The sequence below is a fragment of the Saccostrea cucullata genome, unplaced genomic scaffold (genome assembly GCF_032062105.1).
Source record: "Saccostrea cucullata isolate Sc308-1 unplaced genomic scaffold, CSIRO_AGI_Scuc_v1 ctg1775, whole genome shotgun sequence".
NCBI lineage: Eukaryota > Metazoa > Mollusca > Bivalvia > Ostreida > Ostreidae > Saccostrea > Saccostrea cuccullata.
In genome coordinates, this window is record NW_026922378.1 from 19,065 (window position 1) to 42,123 (window position 23,059).

The 23,059-nt window shown below is 31.8% G+C and overlaps 1 protein-coding gene across 1 annotated transcript in view; it reads right to left on the bottom strand.

Annotated features, from left to right (window-relative positions):
• Positions 1-4,147: 4,147 nt before the first annotated feature.
• The window catches only part of LOC134261693 (uncharacterized), a 99,629-nt gene continuing 80,717 nt past the window's right edge, over positions 4,148-23,059 (bottom strand). Inside the window, exons 9-16 of the mRNA XM_062744104.1 lie at positions 14,343-14,561; positions 14,080-14,171; positions 12,153-13,478; positions 11,825-11,902; positions 10,169-10,229; positions 5,280-5,513; positions 4,657-4,901; positions 4,148-4,343 (exon numbers count right to left, since the gene is read on the bottom strand). Coding sequence (XP_062600088.1) covers positions 4,272-4,343; positions 4,657-4,901; positions 5,280-5,513; positions 10,169-10,229; positions 11,825-11,902; positions 12,153-13,478; positions 14,080-14,171; positions 14,343-14,561 — 2,327 coding nt within the window. The 3' untranslated portion in view covers positions 4,148-4,271. The remainder of the gene's footprint in view (positions 4,344-4,656; positions 4,902-5,279; positions 5,514-10,168; positions 10,230-11,824; positions 11,903-12,152; positions 13,479-14,079; positions 14,172-14,342; positions 14,562-23,059) is intronic.

A 23,059-nucleotide genomic window follows, 5' to 3' on the forward strand; every position in this document is an offset into this window, starting at 1 on the left:
TTCACGATAGGATAGGATAGAATTGTCAACTTATAGGATAGCAGTACTGTAAACAAGTTTTAACATTTTCTTTGCGGTATGTATAGCAATTATGGGTCTTAATTAATAATTTTGCATAGAAACCTCCATACGTAGCCTTAACTCACTTGCGAAATTCGCCCACCTGTAAGTAGAGCGACAGGGGCGAAAATAAAAGGGGGCGAAAATTTCCCTGTTTACAGTATTTCTTGATTTTCAATTCCTAATTGAATGCAACCGTTCAATATCAACCGCACCACTGTAAAAAAAATCGCCTTGTTAAATGTTCAACGGTTATATTTATGATGGATATTTACAGTTGGTAAGTTTTGTCTGTATCAACTCAATATTGAACTTATTAATTAACCATTCAGTACCTACGAGCGTACATGACTGTATAAGGTTTCATAAGGTTATACTAACGCTTTGTATGGTCATGAGAATGATGTCTTAACGAAGATTTCTGGGACATACTCTGATATTGCACAGTTTAAATGTCAATATCGGCACAAAAAACTCCCATTGATTTCAAGTTATTTTTATTTGAATCATCAATATAAATCCGTGGAAAATGTTTTAGGCCGTAAAATAAACGAATTGATCTTGAACTTACGAAATGATGACTTTAAACGGGACTGCTGATATTCTTGTTTCTTCAACTTGCTTGTCAATAATATACCTACTTTTAGATATTGTTCATACGTAGGGCATGCTGAGATCAACTGAGATATAAACACTTCGAATGCAGGTGATGAATTGCTGCATAAGTAAGGGAAGTTGACGATAGAAAAGTTAGTAATCACGTTTATCATATAGTTTGGTTGTTAGATTGCCATTAACGTCTTTTTGAAGTAAAATATCCAAGTATGAAATAAATGTGTCAGACTCTGTGGTATCTTTTATCTCAAGCTCACAAGAATATATCGTATCGACGAAGGAATGGACATTACCATTGTTAATTGACAATACGTAGTAGATATATCTAAATATCGAGTTGAAGGCCACAGCAAGTATTTTCAATTTTTCACGCATAAGATTTTGCATAAATTCTACTTCATATGAATAAAAAAGAGGTCTGCTAGTAACGGAGCGCAATTGGTACCCATGGGAAATCCAATAGATTGTTGGAAGACCTGGTCTCCAAAAATAACCTAGATATTGTAAATCAGAACTTCAAGCATCTCTTTGATGTCAGTTTAAGAGTTGCAAATGACCAATGATCAGATTATTCGACGAGTTTCATTTTTATTGAAAAAGCAGCTGTCAATAATATATAAAAAGTCTAAACAAATGTAATAGCAAATATTTACCAGAATAGATAAAAAAAATGGATTTTCAAAGCAACAAATTAAAATAATTTGATATAATATTGTCTAATATCTATCGTAAAAGACAGTTTTCAGCTTCAATTCATTACATACTTTACTATGAATAGTGAATTCTTTGATACTTTGATTAACGTTGAAACTAAAATAAGGTGCCTTTTGGAGATTTAAAAATGTTATATACGTGTAAATCACACAGAATTGATACGTTAGCATACATGTTTTTGTTGAAGCGTGATATAGATCAATTATCTGGGCTTCTCTGTATATATATTGATATGCAAGACTATAAACAAAATGGTTTTTGAATCCAGAATTACATGATGAACTTAATGAGATTAAATGTTCACAAAAAAGTCCCACGGGCATTTGAGTTGACATGAGTATCATGGAACAATCCAACAATTGAATTTGGTAAGTGTTTTAAACAAAGGCCATGAGATTTACATTGAAAGAGGCACCATTGCTCATTATAACCAAGCACTTAGCATGCTTAAAGTTTAATTACTTTATACCCAGGGGCAGATTAGGTGAACAAAGAAGAAAATGCGTTAATCAGTAATGTTCAGTAGTGCTCTACCTTTACAGAAACGCCTGATACATGTATTTGGGTCATATTTATCAAATAGATTTTTGAAAAGGCACCCTTGCTCTTTATAAATGTTTGTTTAATACCAAGGGGCAGATTTTGAAGCATAAATTCATTTTCAGTATTTTATAATTAGAGCCTCTTGTCAGGTATCCTTGACCGTTCGGCCTTGAAATTCATAAAAGAAAAAGGATCCTTGTTTTTTCATAACTGCATACTTAGATCATAAGCATAAGTCAGGTACATAGAAGAGTTTCCAAGAATTAATGTAGATTTAGTATACAATCATTAAAGCACCACCCTAACACCAGAACCCCTGACCCAAGGGCCATAGAAATCACAATTTTGGATGAGGCATTTTCCCTAATTATATCTCAATGAAACCTCACTGGTTAAATACCCTGAAGCAGAGAGGATGATTTTCAAATCACTATAAAACCATTAGATCCCCACCCTATACCTGAACCACTCACCTAGGGACCATGAATTTCTCAATCATCGTAGAGAGCTCAAAACTGATTACAATCATGCTCACAGTTTGGGTGTTTGATGAGCAGGAGTTAAAATGAAGATTTTTAAAGATTGTATTTATTGTTATTGTTTTAGTCCCAGTCCTCAGGCCCCAAGGGGGTACAGTGTAAGGATCATTTAATTCACAAATTCTGCTCTCCTTTACCAATAACTGCTTTATGCCAAAATTGGTGGAAATTGGTTCAGTGGTTTCAGAGAAGACACAGAAAATGCAACGTCAGTAATAGGTCATCTAATTAATTAATGATTCAAGACATAATTGTCACTTATGTGTTTAATACTGCAATTCAAGAAATCTGTTTTTGAAATACTGAGTATAAGTTTTACTGTGAAGAAATATTGGTGCAAGTAACATGGTTTTTCAAATTCATTGAAATACCATAAATATTTCAATTTTTTTCTCTTCCAGTAATATAATCTTCTTTATTAAATAATACTTTCGGTGACAAAATATGCCCATTCTTTCGCCAGATATTTTGCCGACCACAATTTACTCAAAATTTACTGTATATTTCGTCGCTCATTCAATACAGAAAGAGACATATCGCCATACACTGTTGCCAGTGTCAATATGAACAAATGGACAATTACATGTTCAGTGAAGGTTAGTTATTTTGTTGCCTCTGACAATACATACAGAACGATAAAATTTAATGCTACATCAGATGATTACACAGACACCGTAGCTGTATCCTTTTTCCACGTGATGAAATGTCAAGCTATGTCCTAGCAAAGGATGACCACAAATCTTTAAAAAGCGTAACCTATTTATGTACACGAAAATGTCATTATACAATAAAATTTTCAAAGAACCTCATTTTTTCAGACATTAACAACAACACTTTTTTGCAGTAATTAAATACTTGAAATGACGTCACACAAATGACGTAATTTAAAATTTCTATGATTTAGACAGAAAAAGATTATATATTACGTCGATAATTTTTAAAATTGTGAAAGTCACCAAGCGCAGGTCTGATCAGGCTCAATATTTTGATATAATGTGTAGAATAATAATATAAATGAAATATTGTGGCGGGGGTCCTCCCTGTCACTGGCACTGGTTAATAATGACGATTGTTTTTATTTACATCGTTTATTTACATATTTACAACACAATATATATTTATAAGAAAGCACAATGTTCACAATAAAAAGACACGTCCACACTCATTGACTTTCAGACTTGTTCTCCCTCTCACACACGTGTTCCCAGGGCATGGCCATACCAAATCTCTTTTTCCCACTTTCTCACACAAATCAATCTAATGCTCACTTTCATCTCTCAGAACTCTATCACGCACAATAAACAACGATAACAGAAATGACAAATAAACAAATTATAATTCCTTCCTTACTCACTCTCTTTCTCTCTAACAAGCTAAAATCACACTCTTGGGATACAGGGCTGCAACGCCTGCGCCGCGCACCTGCAACCTATCACTCACTCATTTACAATTAATTAGCAAAATCGGGCTATTGCTCTGTGACAATATGTAAATATTGTTCCTGAGCAAACTTGCGCTCTTTTAATTTTAAAGATAAAATTTTGAAATTTTGTCCATTTTGATATAAAATTGGACTAGTTTGTGGCGTCATTAAAACAAAAATTGTCAATAAACTACTTTGAAACTATATGTTCCGTTAATTTATATTTGTCATGCAATTTATAGAATTCAGCACATTTCAAGAATTAAAAAAAAAAAAAGACTTTTGTGGGGGAAAAGACATGCAGTATAACGCATATTATTCTTTGTTCAAGACATAAAACATCTTATTTTATCTCTTTACATCATAATTGTCTTCAGTTAAACGCCTGCTTCTTTTTGCAAGTCATCTAATTCTGTTTGAAGCTTCCCTTTACTTAATCGCTTTATCGCCTACGTAAAAAAATGATATACACGTATTATATAATAATCGTTCAGAGGACTAAATAATACTGATTTAAAATTGTTATCTTATATGATAGTGATAGATTCTTAGAAATTCACATCTAAAACGTACTTTGATTAAAAAAAAATAATTGATTTTATTCATTTGAGTATTAAAGAGTTTCATTTTCACGAATTGTTGTTTTTATTTAAAGACTTTTTACTATTTCTTTTTCCTTGAATTTTAAGCTCAATTAAGATTATTTAATTTATTATCTTATGATTATAAACAATTTAAAAATAAAAAAAAGATAGATATTACCTGTGAGATTTCCATCCAGTACATTTTAAAAACATCCTTCTCTACAACAGTGTCTGATCCTTCATGATTTAACATGTTTCTGAGAAGCCGTATTCTTTCTAAGTCGTCAGTCTCCTTGATGTTTTTAAACTCTGGTTTCTTTCCCCAACCTTGGCTTGGTACAGGTACATCGTCACCATAGTTTCTAAGCAGTTTGTACATTATCGTAATGTCAAACATAGAAGATGAAGGGTCACTGCCGTCACCTTAAATGCAAAGTACTGTTTTAATACACATCAATCGTTTTACATACTACTATGACTTATGCTTTAAATAAAGTAAACACAATCATATGCATTTTACTCACTGATTATTATGAGTTTACAGAACCTAGAATTTTGAAAATTTTCTCTATGTTTAGCTTTCTGTCGTTTGTTATATAAGTACATTATTTATCAATTTCACTGAATAGTTAATTTATTAGTCTTTCTTTTATAGCAGCATAAATATATGCATTAGGAAAAGTGAATGAAATAATTTGCAATCAGTTTTATAAGATATGCGTTTTTAAAGTAACATATTTATAAAAAAGTAGTTTCTTAATCTCTTGACAAATACTTCACAAGCACAAAATATGAACAAACCAGGAAACAGAATCGACATCTGTTGTTCCGCAAATCTGCAAGGGTCTTTTTTCATATCATCCTTAAAGGTCATGAGCTGTATTAGATCTTGTTGAGACATTTTATCGTCAAAGTAAATTTGAAATGCATCTCGAGAAAGTTTCATCAACTTGTCAAGTAGCATCCCATGATGTTTTTTCAACTCTTCGTCAGTCATATGGATATTTACATTCCCAGAGGTCTGTTTGTCTATATCTGTATTTTCAAATGGTAAGAACATGCTAACAACAAATCCATACTTACGTAATCAAAATTGTTATAAAAATGTTGAATACATGTACATGTTAAAGAATTTATCAATATAACTAATCAAATATTCTTAGGTCGTTTGTAAAAGTCCGGATTTATTTATTAAGACTAATAGTCTAGTATCCTTAGTTTTGATTATTTGGGGGAGGGGGTGATTTTTTAATACAGAAATATGTTATCGAAAGCAAACAAGTGAACTAGAATGCAACATAACTGAATACATTTGACACCTTCAGATTTCTTATTGTACATGTAAAATTATAACACCTCAAAGACTAAAAGTTAGATACAATCCCCTTTCACAAGGACAAAGATGATATGAAATTCATTTCTACATTACTTGCTGTATGTACCTACATATATATATATATATATATATATATATATATATATATATATATATATATATATATATATACCTTCATGGCCTTAGATATGATTTCACAGAAAACAGAAGTTTCGGATTACGATTCTGCATAACGCAGCACTGTTAAGGCCTACTATGAAAAATCAACGGAAAATAGACGTGCAAAAAGGGGAATGTTTTTAAAATTGAATTTATTTTAATTAAGCTGTTTTATTATCACAGAACTTAAATACTTTTGGAAATAGCATAGTATATCCCACTCTGTATTGTATGAAGTTTGGTCCCATCGATGGACAGTCACGTGATGAATGCATAAGTACGTGTACCGAATGTAAGTCATTAAGAAATTTCAATATCGCAAGGACATACCCTAGTTAAAATTAAAAATTTACTCTATTAATTGTTTCTGCATACTTCGTAGTTTTTGAAAAGTGCTGCTGCTTTGAATCGAATTTGCGTTTTATTAATTTAATTTTCAGGTAAATAAGCCAATGTCGAAATATGTTTGAGTTTTACCAAATATCTTATGTACTTATAAAATCACGCCCTCGATTTAAAGAAAGCAGCAGCACTTTTCAAGTTAAGAAAAATATCTTTTATCTATATTCAAAAAAGGGCTAAGATCTATTCAGTGTATGCACTTGCAAAAGTACGATTTTATGAGGCATTTCGATGTAAAATATACGTAACCTGTACAAAAAATACGACATAATTAATAAAATACATTCTCTTGATAGTTAATGAATAATCGCACTAAACAAAGGATATACATTGGTATTAATCGGCTATTTGAAACCTGTAAATAATATTCCGTTTAATAATAAAACGCATTTTCATTGTTAAAAAATTCCTCAATCTGCCTCTCACAGCACATGGAATACGTCATTTTTACCAAGATGACGTCATGTTTACAAGTTCATCGCGATCAGTGCTTTATTTATAATCAGCAACATGGGATTTTATCAGCAAGTTTTTTTTAACGCATTGATAAGTTTTATTGTTGTTTATTATGCTACGACAGTTAAAAGTTGCAAATAATTTCATTTTCAAGTATTATGAGAAATACATAAAAGTCATATTTTTTGTGTGACATCACAGTAAACTTTTCCCGTATAAATAAGGCCCAGTCCCCTTTTTCAAGCCTTAACAATGCTGCGAAATATTTAAGAGATACTTCTGATAAGGTTCTTTTAGATGAATTAAAGAAGTCTCCCTCTCATCTTCTCTAGAATTCTAAATATTAGAAACAATTTATTAACAAAAAATTGCTACCCCATCATTACAAATTCCCAAAGATAAGATCAGCTGAATTGACAATAATGCTTGCTAGACGTAGTTTTTGTTTTAATGTTTTCCTTTTTAATAATATAAAAGTTAACCCTATAAGAAATATAAAGTCTCATAAAAACGAACCTGCATGATCAACGTTTTCATGTACCCTTTGCATTGTTTTACGGAAGGATTCTAAACAGTTTTCGGATCATATGAATTTTGCAACTTATATTTGGATAAATGTACTTTATATTGAAATGTTAGTATTTGAAAGACCGTATTTTTCTTTCATTTTCATTTTTTATTAACTTAACATACAAATAGTCACGTGATTAGAAAATAAAAAGGGATTATATTTTTGGCGGAATGGCTGCGTAGGAGATACATGTATCACGCTATTTGGTAATTAAATCTAGAAAGTTATGAATTTAGTTTTTTTGAACAAAATTTCCTAGGATTTCCTGAACAGGATGAAACAAAACATAGGGTTTAATGTTTTCAAACACATCAACAAAATACAATTTTGTAATCAATTTTCACCTATCCTGAGCAAGTCTCTATATGAGTGAAAATTCTCGAGAGAGACGTTCAACAGTGAAAATCAATCAATCTATCATGAGCTTTTGTATTTTCTCAATATATTAATATGCTGAGTGAAAAATCAGTAAATTTTTTCTTTCGCTTGTGAACATATATATATATATATATATATATATATATATATATATATATATATATATATATATATATATATATATATATATATATATATATATATATATATATATGTGTGTGTGTGTGTGTGTGTGTGTGTAAGACTCCAAGGTCCGATGGTCACGCCAAAGTCCGATGGTCACGCCAAACCCCGATGGTCTGCGCCAAACCCTGATGGCTCCTTGTCTTTAAGGGCGCCAAAGTCCGATGGTCACGCCAAAGTCCGATGGCTCGTTTCCAGTGAGACGCGTGACGCTAAAGTGCGATGGTTTGAAGCGCCAAAGTCCGATGGTGCGGAGGAACAATTAACGTTTATGACGTCACAATAGTCAGACGTCATGACGTTATTCTGCATTCAAAATTAATTGATTGAGTATTCGTCTCACATACGTTTTTACGGATATTGCTTTTTGTTTTCATCCACCAGAGGTATTAGGGTTAGTCCTCGTACACCATTGGAGTGATAAGGGTTAGTCCTTGAACAGTAAGGTACTTCTTCGAACCCACCCGAGAGACTATAGGGTTAGTCCTCGCACACTGTTGGGCTGATTTAGATTAGTCCTGTACCCACCTATGATAGTTAGGTTAGTGTTGATACTCATTGTTCGACTGATAAGTCTTAGTTTCGCACTTATACATCCAAAAGACAAGGGTAAGTCTTTGTATTTATATTTTGTAATACATTTATGTATTGGCATGCCGTGGCATCGAATTCTTATGCAGCAGTGCTATGACGTCATAGACGTTAATTGTTTTCTGTGCCATCGGACTTTGGCGTGTCAAACCATCGGGGTTTGGCGCAGACCATCGGACTTTGGCGTGACCATCGGACTTGGGAGTCCTATCGTACTTTGGAGTCCTACATATATATATATATATATCCAAAATTTAAATAATGTCTCAGTAATCGGATAACAATATTTAAAAAAAGGTAAGGTTTTCTTTTTTACCTTTTTTTAAATATATATATATATATATATATATATATATATATATATATATATATATAGAAAGCACAAAGAAATTCACTTTTACATGGATACCCACTTCCGCCCCAGCCCGGGGTTGAACTCTCGACCTACGGAATCTGTCTCCTAGCAGTGCAGGAACAGCGCGTTAGACCGCTCGGCTATCTAGGCAAGTTAAAAACTTGCTTTCGACGCCGATGGAATTCTCACAACGCTGCCCTACACTACACGGTCATTGAGAATAGAAGTGAGATACAGTTATTTGGACATTAGTTTTTTTAGAGGATTGTTACCAATACATGTTGTGATGAAATTAATTTATTTATAAAGCACAATTTACAACAACTCTGAAACTAATATAACTGCCCTAAGTGAAGAAATATTAATATAGAAAGCACAAAGAAATTCACTTTTACATGGATACCCACTTCCGCCCCAGCCCGGGGTTGAACTCTCGACCTACGGAATCTGTCTCCTAGCAGTGCAGGAACAGCGCGTTAGACCGCTCGGCTATCTAGGCAAGTTAAAATCTTGCTTTCGACGCCGATGGAATTCTCACAACGCTGCCCTACACTACACGGTCATTGAGAATAGAAGTGAGATACAGTTATTTGGACATTAGTTTTTTTAGAGGATTGTTACCAATACATGTTGTGATGAAATTAATTTATTTATAAAGCACAATTTACAACAACTCTGAAACTAATATAACTGCCCTAAGTGAAGAAATATTAATATAGAAAGCACAAAGAAATTCACTTTTACATGGATACCCACTTCTGCCCCAGCCCGGGGTTGAACTCTCGACCTACGGAATCTGTCTCCTAGCAGTGCAGGAACAGCGAATTGAATTTCTTTGTGCTTTCTATATTAATATTTCTTCACTTAGGGCAGTTATATTAGTTTCAGAGTTGTTGTAAATTGTGCTTTATATATTTATATATATATATATATATATATATATATATATATATATATATATATATATATATATATATATATATATATAATTTTGAAATGCAATAAAAATGAAAAGAATCCTTGATTAAAATGATTCATTTTCAATCTATGATAATAATTTTAAAAACTGCAAGTTTACAGGTATTATGATAAAAATCAACAGAGGAAAAAATAATTTTGCATAATAGTATATAAATAAGAAATACCCGTATTCCCAACATGATGATTTATTATTTACAGTTATTTAGAAGGCAAGATTAAAATACTTATTATTGAAAATATACAGAGAGAAGTCTGAAATTAATTGAACCAAGACTTACCAATCCTTACTTGTTCTTTCATCTCGATTAACCTTTCAGTTTCAAAGTCATTCTCTTGTTTCTATTATAACATAAATAATAAACAACATTTTTAGTTGTAAAAATTAACAATACTTCAGACCTTTTCTCTTTCTTTTCCAATTATATAATAAAGGAACCAGACTGGGGGACATAATATGAGAAAGGAGATAAAACCATTATAAGAATTACAGATGATTTTCATCTCATACGATATTTTTTCTACGTTTTCTTGTATGCTCACAAATAGATTGGGCGCATATGGATATAATAAGGAAATTTTCTTCAGATAGGTAGAAGTTTATAAATTAAATGTCCATAACTGAACCCTAATAATTTGCATTAATTGTAATGACAGCTCCACGGATGTGTTAAGAATACCGATAGGTGATAAATTTATAGTATTTAGCGATTCAAATCGTGTTGAAGAGGATTCTTTTGAACGGAAGAAGATTTAAAGTGATCAAAACTGATCATATTCATGGAAAGACGTGCACCCTTCATACTTTTATTGTCGGCCACTTACTTATAATGTCTTAGAAATAAGATGAAATCATCTTGCATGAGAAAAAATATTTATTTCGGACAAATCATATAATTTAAATCTTCAAGTATATTTAATAGAATGGGGTCCATTAAGGAGGCTGGGGGTTCAACAAATTAACCACAAATTAACCACCAGATTTAACTTAATTTTTTAGATATGATATCTTAAGTTGTCAACTATTATTTGGCAAAGAAAAAATTCAAAAATTTTAGGTTTAAAATTTTATCATTTTCTATATATTGATATAGAACTCTTCTTCAAAAGGAGATCAAAATAGTCTAAAAACGGCCACCCCCCCCCCCCCCAAACTCTTTAAACTTAGACGAGCTCACTTTTGATCTCAGTGTCTCTTTTTCACTATATTTTCCTTTGGTAAAAGTAAAAGTTTTATGGTCCCTAGGCCAGAAGGTTCATTCGATATTCAAAATCAAATACACTGAATACAAAATTTAAATTACAAGTTTTGAAATTCAAAGTCTCTGTGTTTTCGTTGTTAACAGAGTGCAAGTTAAAATCGCCATTCAAGATTTATTATGATCTGACAATTTGGTGATATCGGGACGGCTGTATGTCTGACGTACATGTACAAACGTCTTTTCAACAGTTTCCAATCGAGTTTTTGGTTACTTAAATAATTGTTAAATATTAGATCATGAAATGACACCTACTAAACTCCCTAAATCTTTACGAACCTTTATTTTTGACTTAATATTTCACCTTTAAAAATAACGTTTATTCGCTAGTACTTTATTTCTGCGTTATTACGCGAGTCTTTCTGCTTGCGAAAATTTTATTCTCATGTATATTTCCTTTACTAACGATAATAAAAAATTATTTCTTCCTGATGATAAAAGAAGTCCCTCTTGCAAAAACAAAGTATCATAAATTTTTGGTGATCTTCTGCATTGTTAATTGGGTCTTCGTATAGAAATATTGCTCATAATCACCCTAAGCTTGAAAATGAATAAGTAAACTAAATTTATGTAAGTTTAATGAGAAAATAAACATGTAAGTTTGGGAAATTCATAAAACATAGTAAGGTTCAATGGGTATGGTATTTTCTTTCGATATTGTTTATAAGGAATTTTTACCTGTCTGGTGATGCCCTCTACCGTAGAATTCCTCGTCTCTCTTGAAAGGCACCCTAATCTCAGACCAAAGTCTTTATTCTACAAAGATGTGATAACTATACATATATATAATCCAATAAAAAGTCTCAGTGGTCGGAATTAAATACTTAAAATAAAAAAGAAAAACACGAAAAACTTCAGTAAAGCTTAAGGCCTTTCATTCTATCTTCAGAAGCTTTACAAAAAAAGAAAAATGTATACAATTCGAAATAAAAACCTAACCAAAATTTCTTGTGATCTCAAATATGAATCTCTCTCTTTGGAGTAAACGCAAGATAATTTAACTTACCCAATGTTTGACCATTTTACTCCAATGTATATAGTGTGTTTCAGTATGGTAATCACATTCGCGTCCTTCTTCAAGCTTTGAAAAGGCTACTGCATCCTTCTCTAAAATAAATTGCCCTTCACATTCCTGCGTTATATTGTCATTCTCCGAACAACTGAATCCTACTTCATAATTCACGGCTCTGTGAAATGTACTTACAACAGATCTTATGATATTTTCGACAGTATTTCGAACTTTGTACGTATCAGCGGGACGCAGAGATCTTGAAGTACTATTGCTGTATACTAATAACTGTATCGCTGTTTTATTTACGCCGATTACAATGACATTTCCCCTTTGTTTGTGTTCTAGCAAAACAATGTTTTTGAATAATTGAATTTTGCCATCTATTTCTAGGTATTTCCATTTGTGCATACAAGCAACGACAACTCTTTGGAAAAAGAAATGATGCAGGCAATGCTTGAATAGGAAATGCAAGACTGATGTCTTGTGCTGTTTTGAAGATATTCTCTCAAGTTGTGAAATATCTATATCCTTTTTGTTGACACACGGAATGTAATGAAAGATTTCTCCAGTGGCTAGAAGGCCTAGACGTTCCATGTATTTTAATAAATAGCCACTATTTTCTTGCAGATCTTTATCGTCATGAGAATCCCAGAACTGTTGCAGAATTTCATAAGGCAGCTTTCCTGATTGGTAGAACTCATCCATATCTTTTGTAGTTTCGAAACAGTCCTCGAGAGTTAGAGTTTTTGTGTTTGAATTATTTGAAGCTTTTGCTACGTCTACTTGGTTTTTATCCATGGTTAATGATTTGAATGCATCAATAAACCACTGGACATCTAGAATGGCTACCTCATTTAAGTTCGTTTCATTGAAAAAGAGAATATATCCAATTTCATGAAAGAACTGTAGCATGTCACGAATTTTAATCATATCCTTTGATACTTCTACTCGTAGTTTAACCTTTAACTGAAACCAACAATGACGAAATAGATCAAGACATCCATCAATATCTTCAGAAAGCTCTAAATTGAATCTGTCTTTTATTTGTGACACACGCATGACTTTTTCTCTGTTTTGTTCTAATTCTTTTTCAACGGTTAACCAAAACGATGGGATAAATTCCCCCCAGTGTGAGTAGGACTTCTCTTCATTATTTGACGTTAAGAGGTCAATTAGACGATCCTGAATTTTTAATATCTTTTCGTTGTCCTTAGGAGCCGCTTCAACTTCAAAGTACCTCTCTGTAGACAAATGTTTCATCAGATTTTGAGTTTTGGGAAAAGAATGTAGAATTTCGTCGTAAAAGCTCTTTTCCGATTTCTAAATCAAAATATAAAGCACAGTTGAGAATCTAATAAGTACACACATCTAAATGACTGAATAATTTATACATTTTTATTTTTCTTGGAATTAATTAATGGAAAGAAAAAAATTTTAAAATACAAGTAGATACCGATATATAATTTCAATTATTTTTCACTTAAGTAGACTAAAAATGTTTTTGCTGTAAAATTAACTTCGTCATAATTCTTAGCACCAACTATCTCTATATATAACACACAATTATCAACCCTTTCAAATAGTCTGCCCTTTGACGTTATTAGATTTGATAAAAACTCACTCTTTACCTTGATAAGTCTTGAATATAAGCTTGTTAATATGTAATCAATATATTTTGGTGTTAATGTTAACCCTCTTGGAGGCCTTATTCTTCAATTTTGTTTTGTTTGAAGCCGATCATTTCAAAGTGAAATAGCAAAACCACAACACTTACACCAATTCATTCCAATACATGCAAAAAATGTTTTGCCTTTGAAAACCGACAAGGTTTATATACGAGTTCTGAATTCTGACAGTTCGTTAAATAAAAAAAAACGGATTTACAATATAAAATGCTCGACAGGCAATGACTTAGATTTACCTGAAGTTTGTCCTTGTGTGTTGCCACCAGAACTACTGGCATCTCCTCTCCGCAGTATGTACGAATGCTCTGAAGCCAAAAACTAATATAATCTGTAAAAATTATAATCAGTCAATTTCTGATCAAGAGTTTTGTCAAATACATTATATAGTGTACAAAAAAGAGATTCCTTGTTCATTTCAAATGAATAATTCCATTACATTAATTCACTAACTATTAGACTAAACTGTAAATAATTTGGTATTCAAAGACATACTTCGTACCTCCGTATTTCCAGTCTGCAAAGATTGTTCCATCAGCGTCACAGACATGTTGACCAACCTTTTCTTCCATAGATTTTGACATGTCTGTGACTAATAAATAAATTGCCCTCTTTGTCAAATAAACTTGATGACATGCGTAATATGCACTTTGTCCGGCAAAGTCCATCACAGTCATCATTTTGTCTCTGCTGCTTGAAGATGACAAAGAAGCTGCATCTGCTGTGAAAAATGATACAAACAGGTACAATATACAGGTAAATTTGTTAAAAAGAAACCCCCACTTATTTGGTATTATGTATTTTTTATGTATTGTTATACCTTCTATCAATTTTATGTATAAAAGATACCACAAAATCTGACATTTCTGTTTCATACTTGGATATTTTACTGAAAAAAGACACTAATGGTAATCAAACAACCAAGCTATATGAAAAAAAGGTGATGACTTTAACTTTTCTATCGTCAACTTCCCTTACTTATGCAGCAATATACCTTCATCACCTGCATACATAGTATATATATCTCAGTTGATTCGATACGCAAGAGCATGCTCTACGTATGAACAATTTCTAAAACGAGATAAATTATTGGAAAGCAAGTTGAATGAAACAAGAATATCAGCAGTCTCGTTTGAAGACATCATTTCGTAAGTTCTATGGTCGATACAATGACCTTGTCGGCAAATACTATTTATCATTGAGTCAAACGCTGACTGTCGTTTTTCATACGAATTGTTAATCCATTATTTAAACACTGAATTGACGACGGATTTTTCCGTTATTTCATGATCATGACAATGAGCACACGGCGGGTGTGACTGGTCTACAGGGGATGCTCACTCCTCCATGGCACCTGGTCCCACATCTGATGTTTTGGAGGTCCGATTTTCTCTGCTCTTGTTTTGTATTGTTTTATGGACTTCGAGATTTAATTCTGTTCGTGATCTCCATATCCTTCATGTAGTAACAAATAGTACCAAGATTGTTAGACACCAATATTACATCTCAATGAAATTATAGATACGATATAAATTTCTCTTGGTTTGCTAGCGATTTGTGAATGTATTTGAAAATAGTTACGAAGGGCAACACTCCAAATGGGTGTTTCAAAACACTTATTAATTTATTAAGCAAACCAATCGAAAAATACAAAAACTCAATTATACTATAGGTACACTCAAGCTTCTTACAGTACTGAATGGACACAGTCTGACAGAAAGCGAACCCGGAGCGCACTTGGTCCGCTTATGAATCGCTCTGGGTCCGCCAGGGCTGACCCCGAGCGAACTCGGAGCGCACCCAAAGCGCACCCAAAGCGAACCCCGAGAGAACCCAAAGCGGACCCAGACAGCGAACCCCAAATTCAGTAGGGGTTCCAGAAAGCTAACTCGCGTTCGTTATTTCTTTACATAGCTGTCAATCAGAATTAACGATTTACCAATCATCGCGTCGACCAATATTGATCAAAATGGCATATTGATCCGTCGATTGGGATCAAAGAACAAATCTGTTTAAAATCCAAACATTTTGCACTCAAGCAAAGCGTGTCAATGTACAGTGTATATTTAATATGATAATTACTTATGTTATATTTATTCATTTTAATTATCCGGTCTGTATGCTATATTTATATCATACTTTTTTCTTTATTTCTTTTTACTAAAGCAATAAATAAATTATATATATATTTATAATTTCCCAGGTAGAATGTTACACAAATATTAACCTTTGTATTTTCTTTATTTTTGTTATACCAGTATTTAATGTCCATCGACTAATACAAATTTGGTAAGTATATCAGTCTAAAGAAAATAAGATAATAATTGGTATTACAATTTTTAGTGAAAAAAAGAGGAGAAAAGAAAGATAGCTGCTTTATGACAAATTGTATAATTTTATTATCTGAAGATACAGTACAAGAATATATACGAGCCCATTATTCAATTATTTTATTTCTGTTATTGTCCCCCCGCTTTTGCAAAAGCGAGGGGACATTAATCTCATTCGTCTGTCCGTCTGTCGGTCTAGCTGTCTAGCTGTCCGTCCTCACATAAACTTTAACTTTGCCCATAATTTTTGATTAAGTGGAGCTATGACTTTCATTCTTAATGTGTGTTTCTTATGACAATACCTTTCTTTAATAACTACCAAATTTGGCGTTTTGACTTTAACCCACTTTTACACAAAAAATTCGAACTTTTTTTATCATAACTTTCGACATGTACATACTAGGACTTTCATATTTCACATATGTATTTTTTATGACAAGGCTTTTCATTGGATACCAACAACCTTGACCTATTGACTTTCACCTTGAAGATTTCTGTACTTGTAAAAAATCTTTAACCTCGGTCATTACTTTTGAATGCAATGCTAATGGATAGGGTTTTCATACTTCACATAGGTAATCCTTGTGAGAAGACCTTTCATTGTATACAAAGAACTTTGACCTTGACGTTTAACATATGATAGGGCGTTCGTATTTGAGACAATAAATCATAAAAAATGACATCTCACCCACAAAGACACGAAAGCGGAGGACCACAATTCTTTAAATTTGCTTGTTTCAATTTACATGTTCCTTTAAATTATTCAAAATTCACACCAAAATTATTGATCTTCTTAATTTGGCATGAAAAATTTTAATGTACGTGTACATGTACCACAACATTAAATATAATACATGAGGTGCATCTCAAAATAATGCTTACTATTATATCTATTTAAATCCTGTTAGAAATCATCATGGAGCGATGTTTCCTAAGTCAGAAAATCACAATGTTTTATGGGGTTGTAAGAAAAAAAAATATATCTGCGATGAGGAGTTATCTTTCTTCTAAATATTTCTTCATGTGAAAAAAAGTAATTCTAATTAAAATACTGTATTAAGTACTTGAAATATTAAACCTTTTTAAAATCGTACGTAAAAAATACAACTTATTCAATTTATAAGGCATTTGATGTTGGATTTAAACGTTTTATTGTTAAATTTAATAAAACAATTACAAAGAAATTTGCAAAAGAAATAGAAAGTAATGTTTCCATCATATGTATGATATGTATGATCTCATCAAATTGACTACTCAGAGGTCTCAGGAAACTGTGAGTAGTATTACTATTTTGTACTTTGAAAGTTATCTGTTTTATCAGAAGGTCTCTATCCCTTCGACAGTTATGAAGGCATCTCAGCAAGCGTGCAATAAAACGGTTGAAATTTCAAGTAAGTGTATTATCACTATATGACACTATATGACACCCCTTTTCCAAAATAAATAATTGAATAAATGTTGAATCAACTGTTTTTCAACACATAAACAACGTTGATTATCAATGTTGATTCAATGTTAAGACCTCAACGTTGATACAAATTTTCAAAATCTAACATAAAATCAATGTTGAATCAACATAGATAAACAACGTTGATTCAAAGTTTATTCAATGTTGTGTGTCTGCTGGGATGTTATTTGGATGGTTATTAATAATAATAAGTAATATGAAATGTTGTTGAATTAGGTATGATTTGTAATATTTTTTTATGAAACAAATCACTTAGACCTCTCCCCCATCCCAACCATTCTGCAACAAACTGCATGCAATGAAAGAAATCTTTAAGAAACCATCAACCTTGAAGAAAAATAATTTGGCAACTGAGAGCCACATTTATGTGGAATCAGTGAAGGTATAATTATTTACTTTATATGTGTTCAAGAATTTATCATGATTCTTTATATTTGTTGAAGGTCTTTTTCATGTGAATTCAGAAGTTTTCGGAATAAGAACAGTGTCATAAGACTAGTTTGTGCTTTCCAGAATATACGCACAAGATGGCAGAGTATGTTGTGCCTGTCAAGAGGAACTTCTTTGAGGAAGATGAGAGATGTGCAAAGGTATAATGGATCCATTTAAAATATAATTTTATAACATTTTTGTAGAAGTTTTCTCATTATATCACAAATAAAATATTTTTATCCATATGCCCTGAAAAACTGCTGAATCACACCGGATATAATCATATTTTACGGGAAGCAGTTATATTGCCCTCCCAAACACAGTTGTGTTCTTTCACGTGCCATCATACGGCATATCAAAAACGTCGGGTTGGCAATTGACAGGGCAGTTGCTAGGCAAACGTAAACAGTTCCGCAAAAATTAAAAAGTCCGGACAACGTCTGCAATTTGTTTATTTGAATTCAGAGCAATTAGTCTAAGATAATTTAATTGAGGAGAAAATTCCTTAAATACAGCAAAGGTTATCAACACAACACATTTTGCCATGAAACAGGACGGGATAATTCCGACGTATACGCTGTCGTTTTCACTCATTTTTCAAAATATAGGGTGACCTTTGAGTACCAAGCTTTTTTACCGTCAAACATTTCTTAAAAACAGTATAAACTACTCCCGATATGATGTCTATCAAATTTGCTATGTGTCTTAAAGTCAATCATACATCATCAAATTTTAGAGAGGTTGAGATCTTAAACTTGTACGCGTACGTGTACTTGTAGAAATTTTGACGTACACATACACGTTATTTTTAATTTGTCTGTTGAGATTTTTATGACGTGTAACATGTACTTGTACACTGCGATCGGTGTCTCTGTTTCAACTATTTAGAAAGTTTTTTGTCGTCAGTTTGTAAACAAAACTTGATAAAAATAAGTGCTCGTGAAAGTAAACATCCTATATAATGTATAACAATCACATTTTCACACTTAAATTGGCTATTTTTTATCATTAAAGCTACACGTTTTCACTTACGTGTAGATTCCATTCTACAAGTTTAACGAACGTGTAGCAATTTTGACGTCACTTAAATCGATGACGTAATACACACAGAATTTAGGTTATTCCCCTACTAGACGTACCCATACACGTACACGTTTGAAATCTCAACCTCTCTATTATTTGTTGAAATTTGGCGAACAGTACATAAGTTGTTATAATTTTTGTTGGCACAGACGGTACCCATTTTTGATGTCCATTATTTAATTTTTTATTATTGAAATCCACCTGCTCTTTTGTCCATAAAACAGGCATTGGTTGCTGTAAATGTCACATATTTCAGTGAATATTTCTTTGGGATTTTTAACAAGTTTTACGGCAGCTTTAATGAAGCTTTTATTTTCACTCTAGTTTACCGATTCTTTACCATTCATTTATAATGCAGTGTCTCATAAAGCTCTTGTTTCCCAGCTTCTCGCTATGAAACTATTTGATGGAAAGTGGTCACTTAAACAGTTATAAATCTATGAAAGATGCAATAATGAGAGAAAGTCAAGTTTAATGTCATATGATATCTGTAATGTATGTCATATAGTTCAGGACATTATTTATTGAACAGCCCTCGTAAAATGTTATATACCATATATTACATGGCTCAATTCTCGGGCAGCAATACCAGAATATTTGCCCCTTGGTGACAGGAAAGCCCTGGATGTTATGCCGCCCTCTGCCTTCGGCATTGGGCGGCATAACACTCCTGGGCTTTCCTGTTACCTTGGGGGAAATATTCTGGTATGCTGCCGACGAAGCCATGTAAAATATGTATAATGACATCCTGTGTTTTCAGTTAATATCACTTGCCATGAGTCCTTATAACCACATATTGACCTTTATGAAGTCCATAACTGTATAATATTAACTCGAAAAGGTTCTATGAATCTCTCAAGTAGTAAATTTTTTTTTTGGTTACAATTGTGTTTAAAGATACTAAAGTTCTTAACAACTAATCTTCAGTATGCACTGTCAATGTTTGAAATATTTTTAGCAATAAAAATAGGAATTTTTATAACTTAAATTATTAATCAAATAAAATAACTTATTTGTTAGTTTATTTATTTTGGATTACTGTTCTGTATCCCAAATTTGTTTTTTTAGGCATATATCAAGCACTTGTTCTCACTGTGCCTTGCCAATGACCAAATAAATGATTGACTACAGTATCTGAAGATTTCTTAAATTGAATGTCATACAGATCTCTGCCTATGGCTGCTAAACTATAGCTTGACGGTTTTATGTGAAGAATTAAAAATATATACAGGAGTATGTAAAGAAACATTGTAACTGTAAATGGAAATAACTTTTTCTCTATTTTCATCTACATTAAAAAATGTTTCCATATATATATATATATATATATATATATATATATATATATATATATATATATATATATATATATATATATATATATATATATATATATATATATATATATATATATTAATGATAGTTGAAAATGTGGAATAATTTGCATAACGAGTGAAGCTAGCTACATGTAACTAGACAGTGATTCCTTATATTTTCTTTTCATTGTGAAATAAAATTGTAAATTTAGATTTAAAAAAAAATAAACAAATAGATTCAAATTACACGGGGCCCCCAGTGTCAATTTTATATAGTCCCCACTCATTGACGTTAAACGCAAAGACAGCCGCACTAGATTTACATATTGGACCTCCTCAGTGTCAGACACAAAGACATATTCACACGAGATGGAAATATTTTAATGTTAATACTAGCCTAAGGTACCTTCTGATTGTTGACAGATACACAAGTATCATTTTGCAAAGCTTGATACAGAATTTGGATTTAGGCATTTACTATCTATGTCAATTCAAGAAAAATTATTTCCATGCATTTAAAAGATATCAGTTGAATTTGAAAATTTTCTGTTACACACTGATGTATGTTAATATAGCTTGTAAATGAAAGACTTCTAGCATGTGTTTGTTTCCTTGTATTTTCTGTTAGTTCTAAGGAAAAAAATGTTTTTGAACTATTATTAATTCCACTTAAATTTGGCTAAGTAAGTAGAATATTTATATCTATCATAAACCATAAAAATTTTAAATACATGCATTTCTAATTCTTCTGCACTCTACACAGGGAATCTTCAGTTGCATATGTATTCCACCTTCTTAAATATTGAATTTACATTAATTCCACTGAGAAAAATTAGATTGCCATACAAATCTAATTTTTTGGTTTGTTTTTTTTCCCTATGCCTTCCATTTTTTTTTTTAAATCTAAATTAGCATATCACCTACACAGAGAATTGTGTAAGTTTGTCCATCAAGTTCCAGAAATTAAATGTTTTATGATCTATGAAGTATACAATATATTTGGCAATGCATGTTCTTTTTTAAAATTATTTTAGTAAACAATTTATTTCCTCCTTCAGAAGCAGACTTCGTACTTATAAGAATTGCATTGTTTACACTTGATTTCCAGGAATTACGAATTTTACAAACTATAAACAATATTTTGAATTTGTTTAACTTTAATTTTAAGGTACTCTCTAAATCATTGGGGTTGGTATTATCTTGTTACCTATATTGCATCTTTTTCACAAGTTGAAAAATAAACAAATAAAACACCTTCAAAGCATTTTAATTTTCTAAAGTGTTTTTGTTAAATTGTAAATTTTAACATGTACATTTGTCATTGTATATTTATAGATTATATAACTACATAATAGTTCAATAAATACTGCAGTATGCCATTAGCTAAAGGTAACCCTGGTATTTATTATTTGAAAGAATTTTGTTCAATTATAAAGTTTGACTAGAGGCTTTGGACCCTTCAGCCCCAGGTTTCAGTTTCCAATTTTTGTAGCTCTAAAATGACCTGGGTTCTATTTATTTTGTGTGATCTCTTGATTAAAAAATATTAAGAGCAAGTTATTAAGTGAGTATATTATTTCTTCAAGGATGAATCCAAGATATGTCCTTGTACTCTCATGTCATCCAGAACTTGTGTATTTTTTTCTTATATCCCATTTTATAAATATTTTTTTTTATTTAAAAAGAAATAAATAAGACACTTTTACCTTTTTATGTTAATTTACAAAGTCGTCCATATCATTTTGAAGCGATATGAGCAAATATAACCTTTTGCAGATTTATTAAGAACAGGTGCGTGTGGTGGATTTTGATCCGCTCCCGTATTAAACAAAAATGGCGTCGTACAGCAGACGCTTCTTACTCATTGTTATTTTCGTGAAATACTGCAAGTAGAAATATTATCACGGATAATTTCGTTTAGTATCATTGCATGCAGGTGAATATTTATTTGCTTTGCGCCAAAACATGACTGATTCTGTCAGGAAAATGGAAATCTAGCCGAAAACTCTATGACATGTCCTGTCGCACGACCGCTATTTTATGCGTTTCCAAAGGTTTGTATATCACCGGTGAGTTTATTAGTTCAAGACAACTTTGTCTTTCTACGAGACGACTGGTGGGGCTGAAAAAATTGTGTAATTTATGTATCTTGCGAAAAAATTACAAATAACTACCGTTTGACAGATTTTTAAACGTAAAAACGAAAATCGGCAATAATGGGTTCTCGCACGTTACATGTTTATAATTAAAAAAATCTAGTTCAGGTTTAAACACCAAGTTAAAATCCCCGCACCATATAACATTACTACAATTCATGTCCTCTAAATATATTTCAATGTTCTCAAAAAAAAAAAAAAAAAAAAAAAAATTGGAGCATCAATTTTTGCACGATATACAGTACATATAACTAATTCTTGACCTTGGACAAGCTTTAATGATATGGAAATTTCAATCTTAATCACCTTTTTCTGATATGACCTTAAAATCAAAGTTTTTCTTTACAAAAAATGCAACATCTCTGGAGTTACTTGTAAAAGAACTAAAAATGCATGTATAACAAACATGTTTCTCACTTCATTCTCTATTTCAG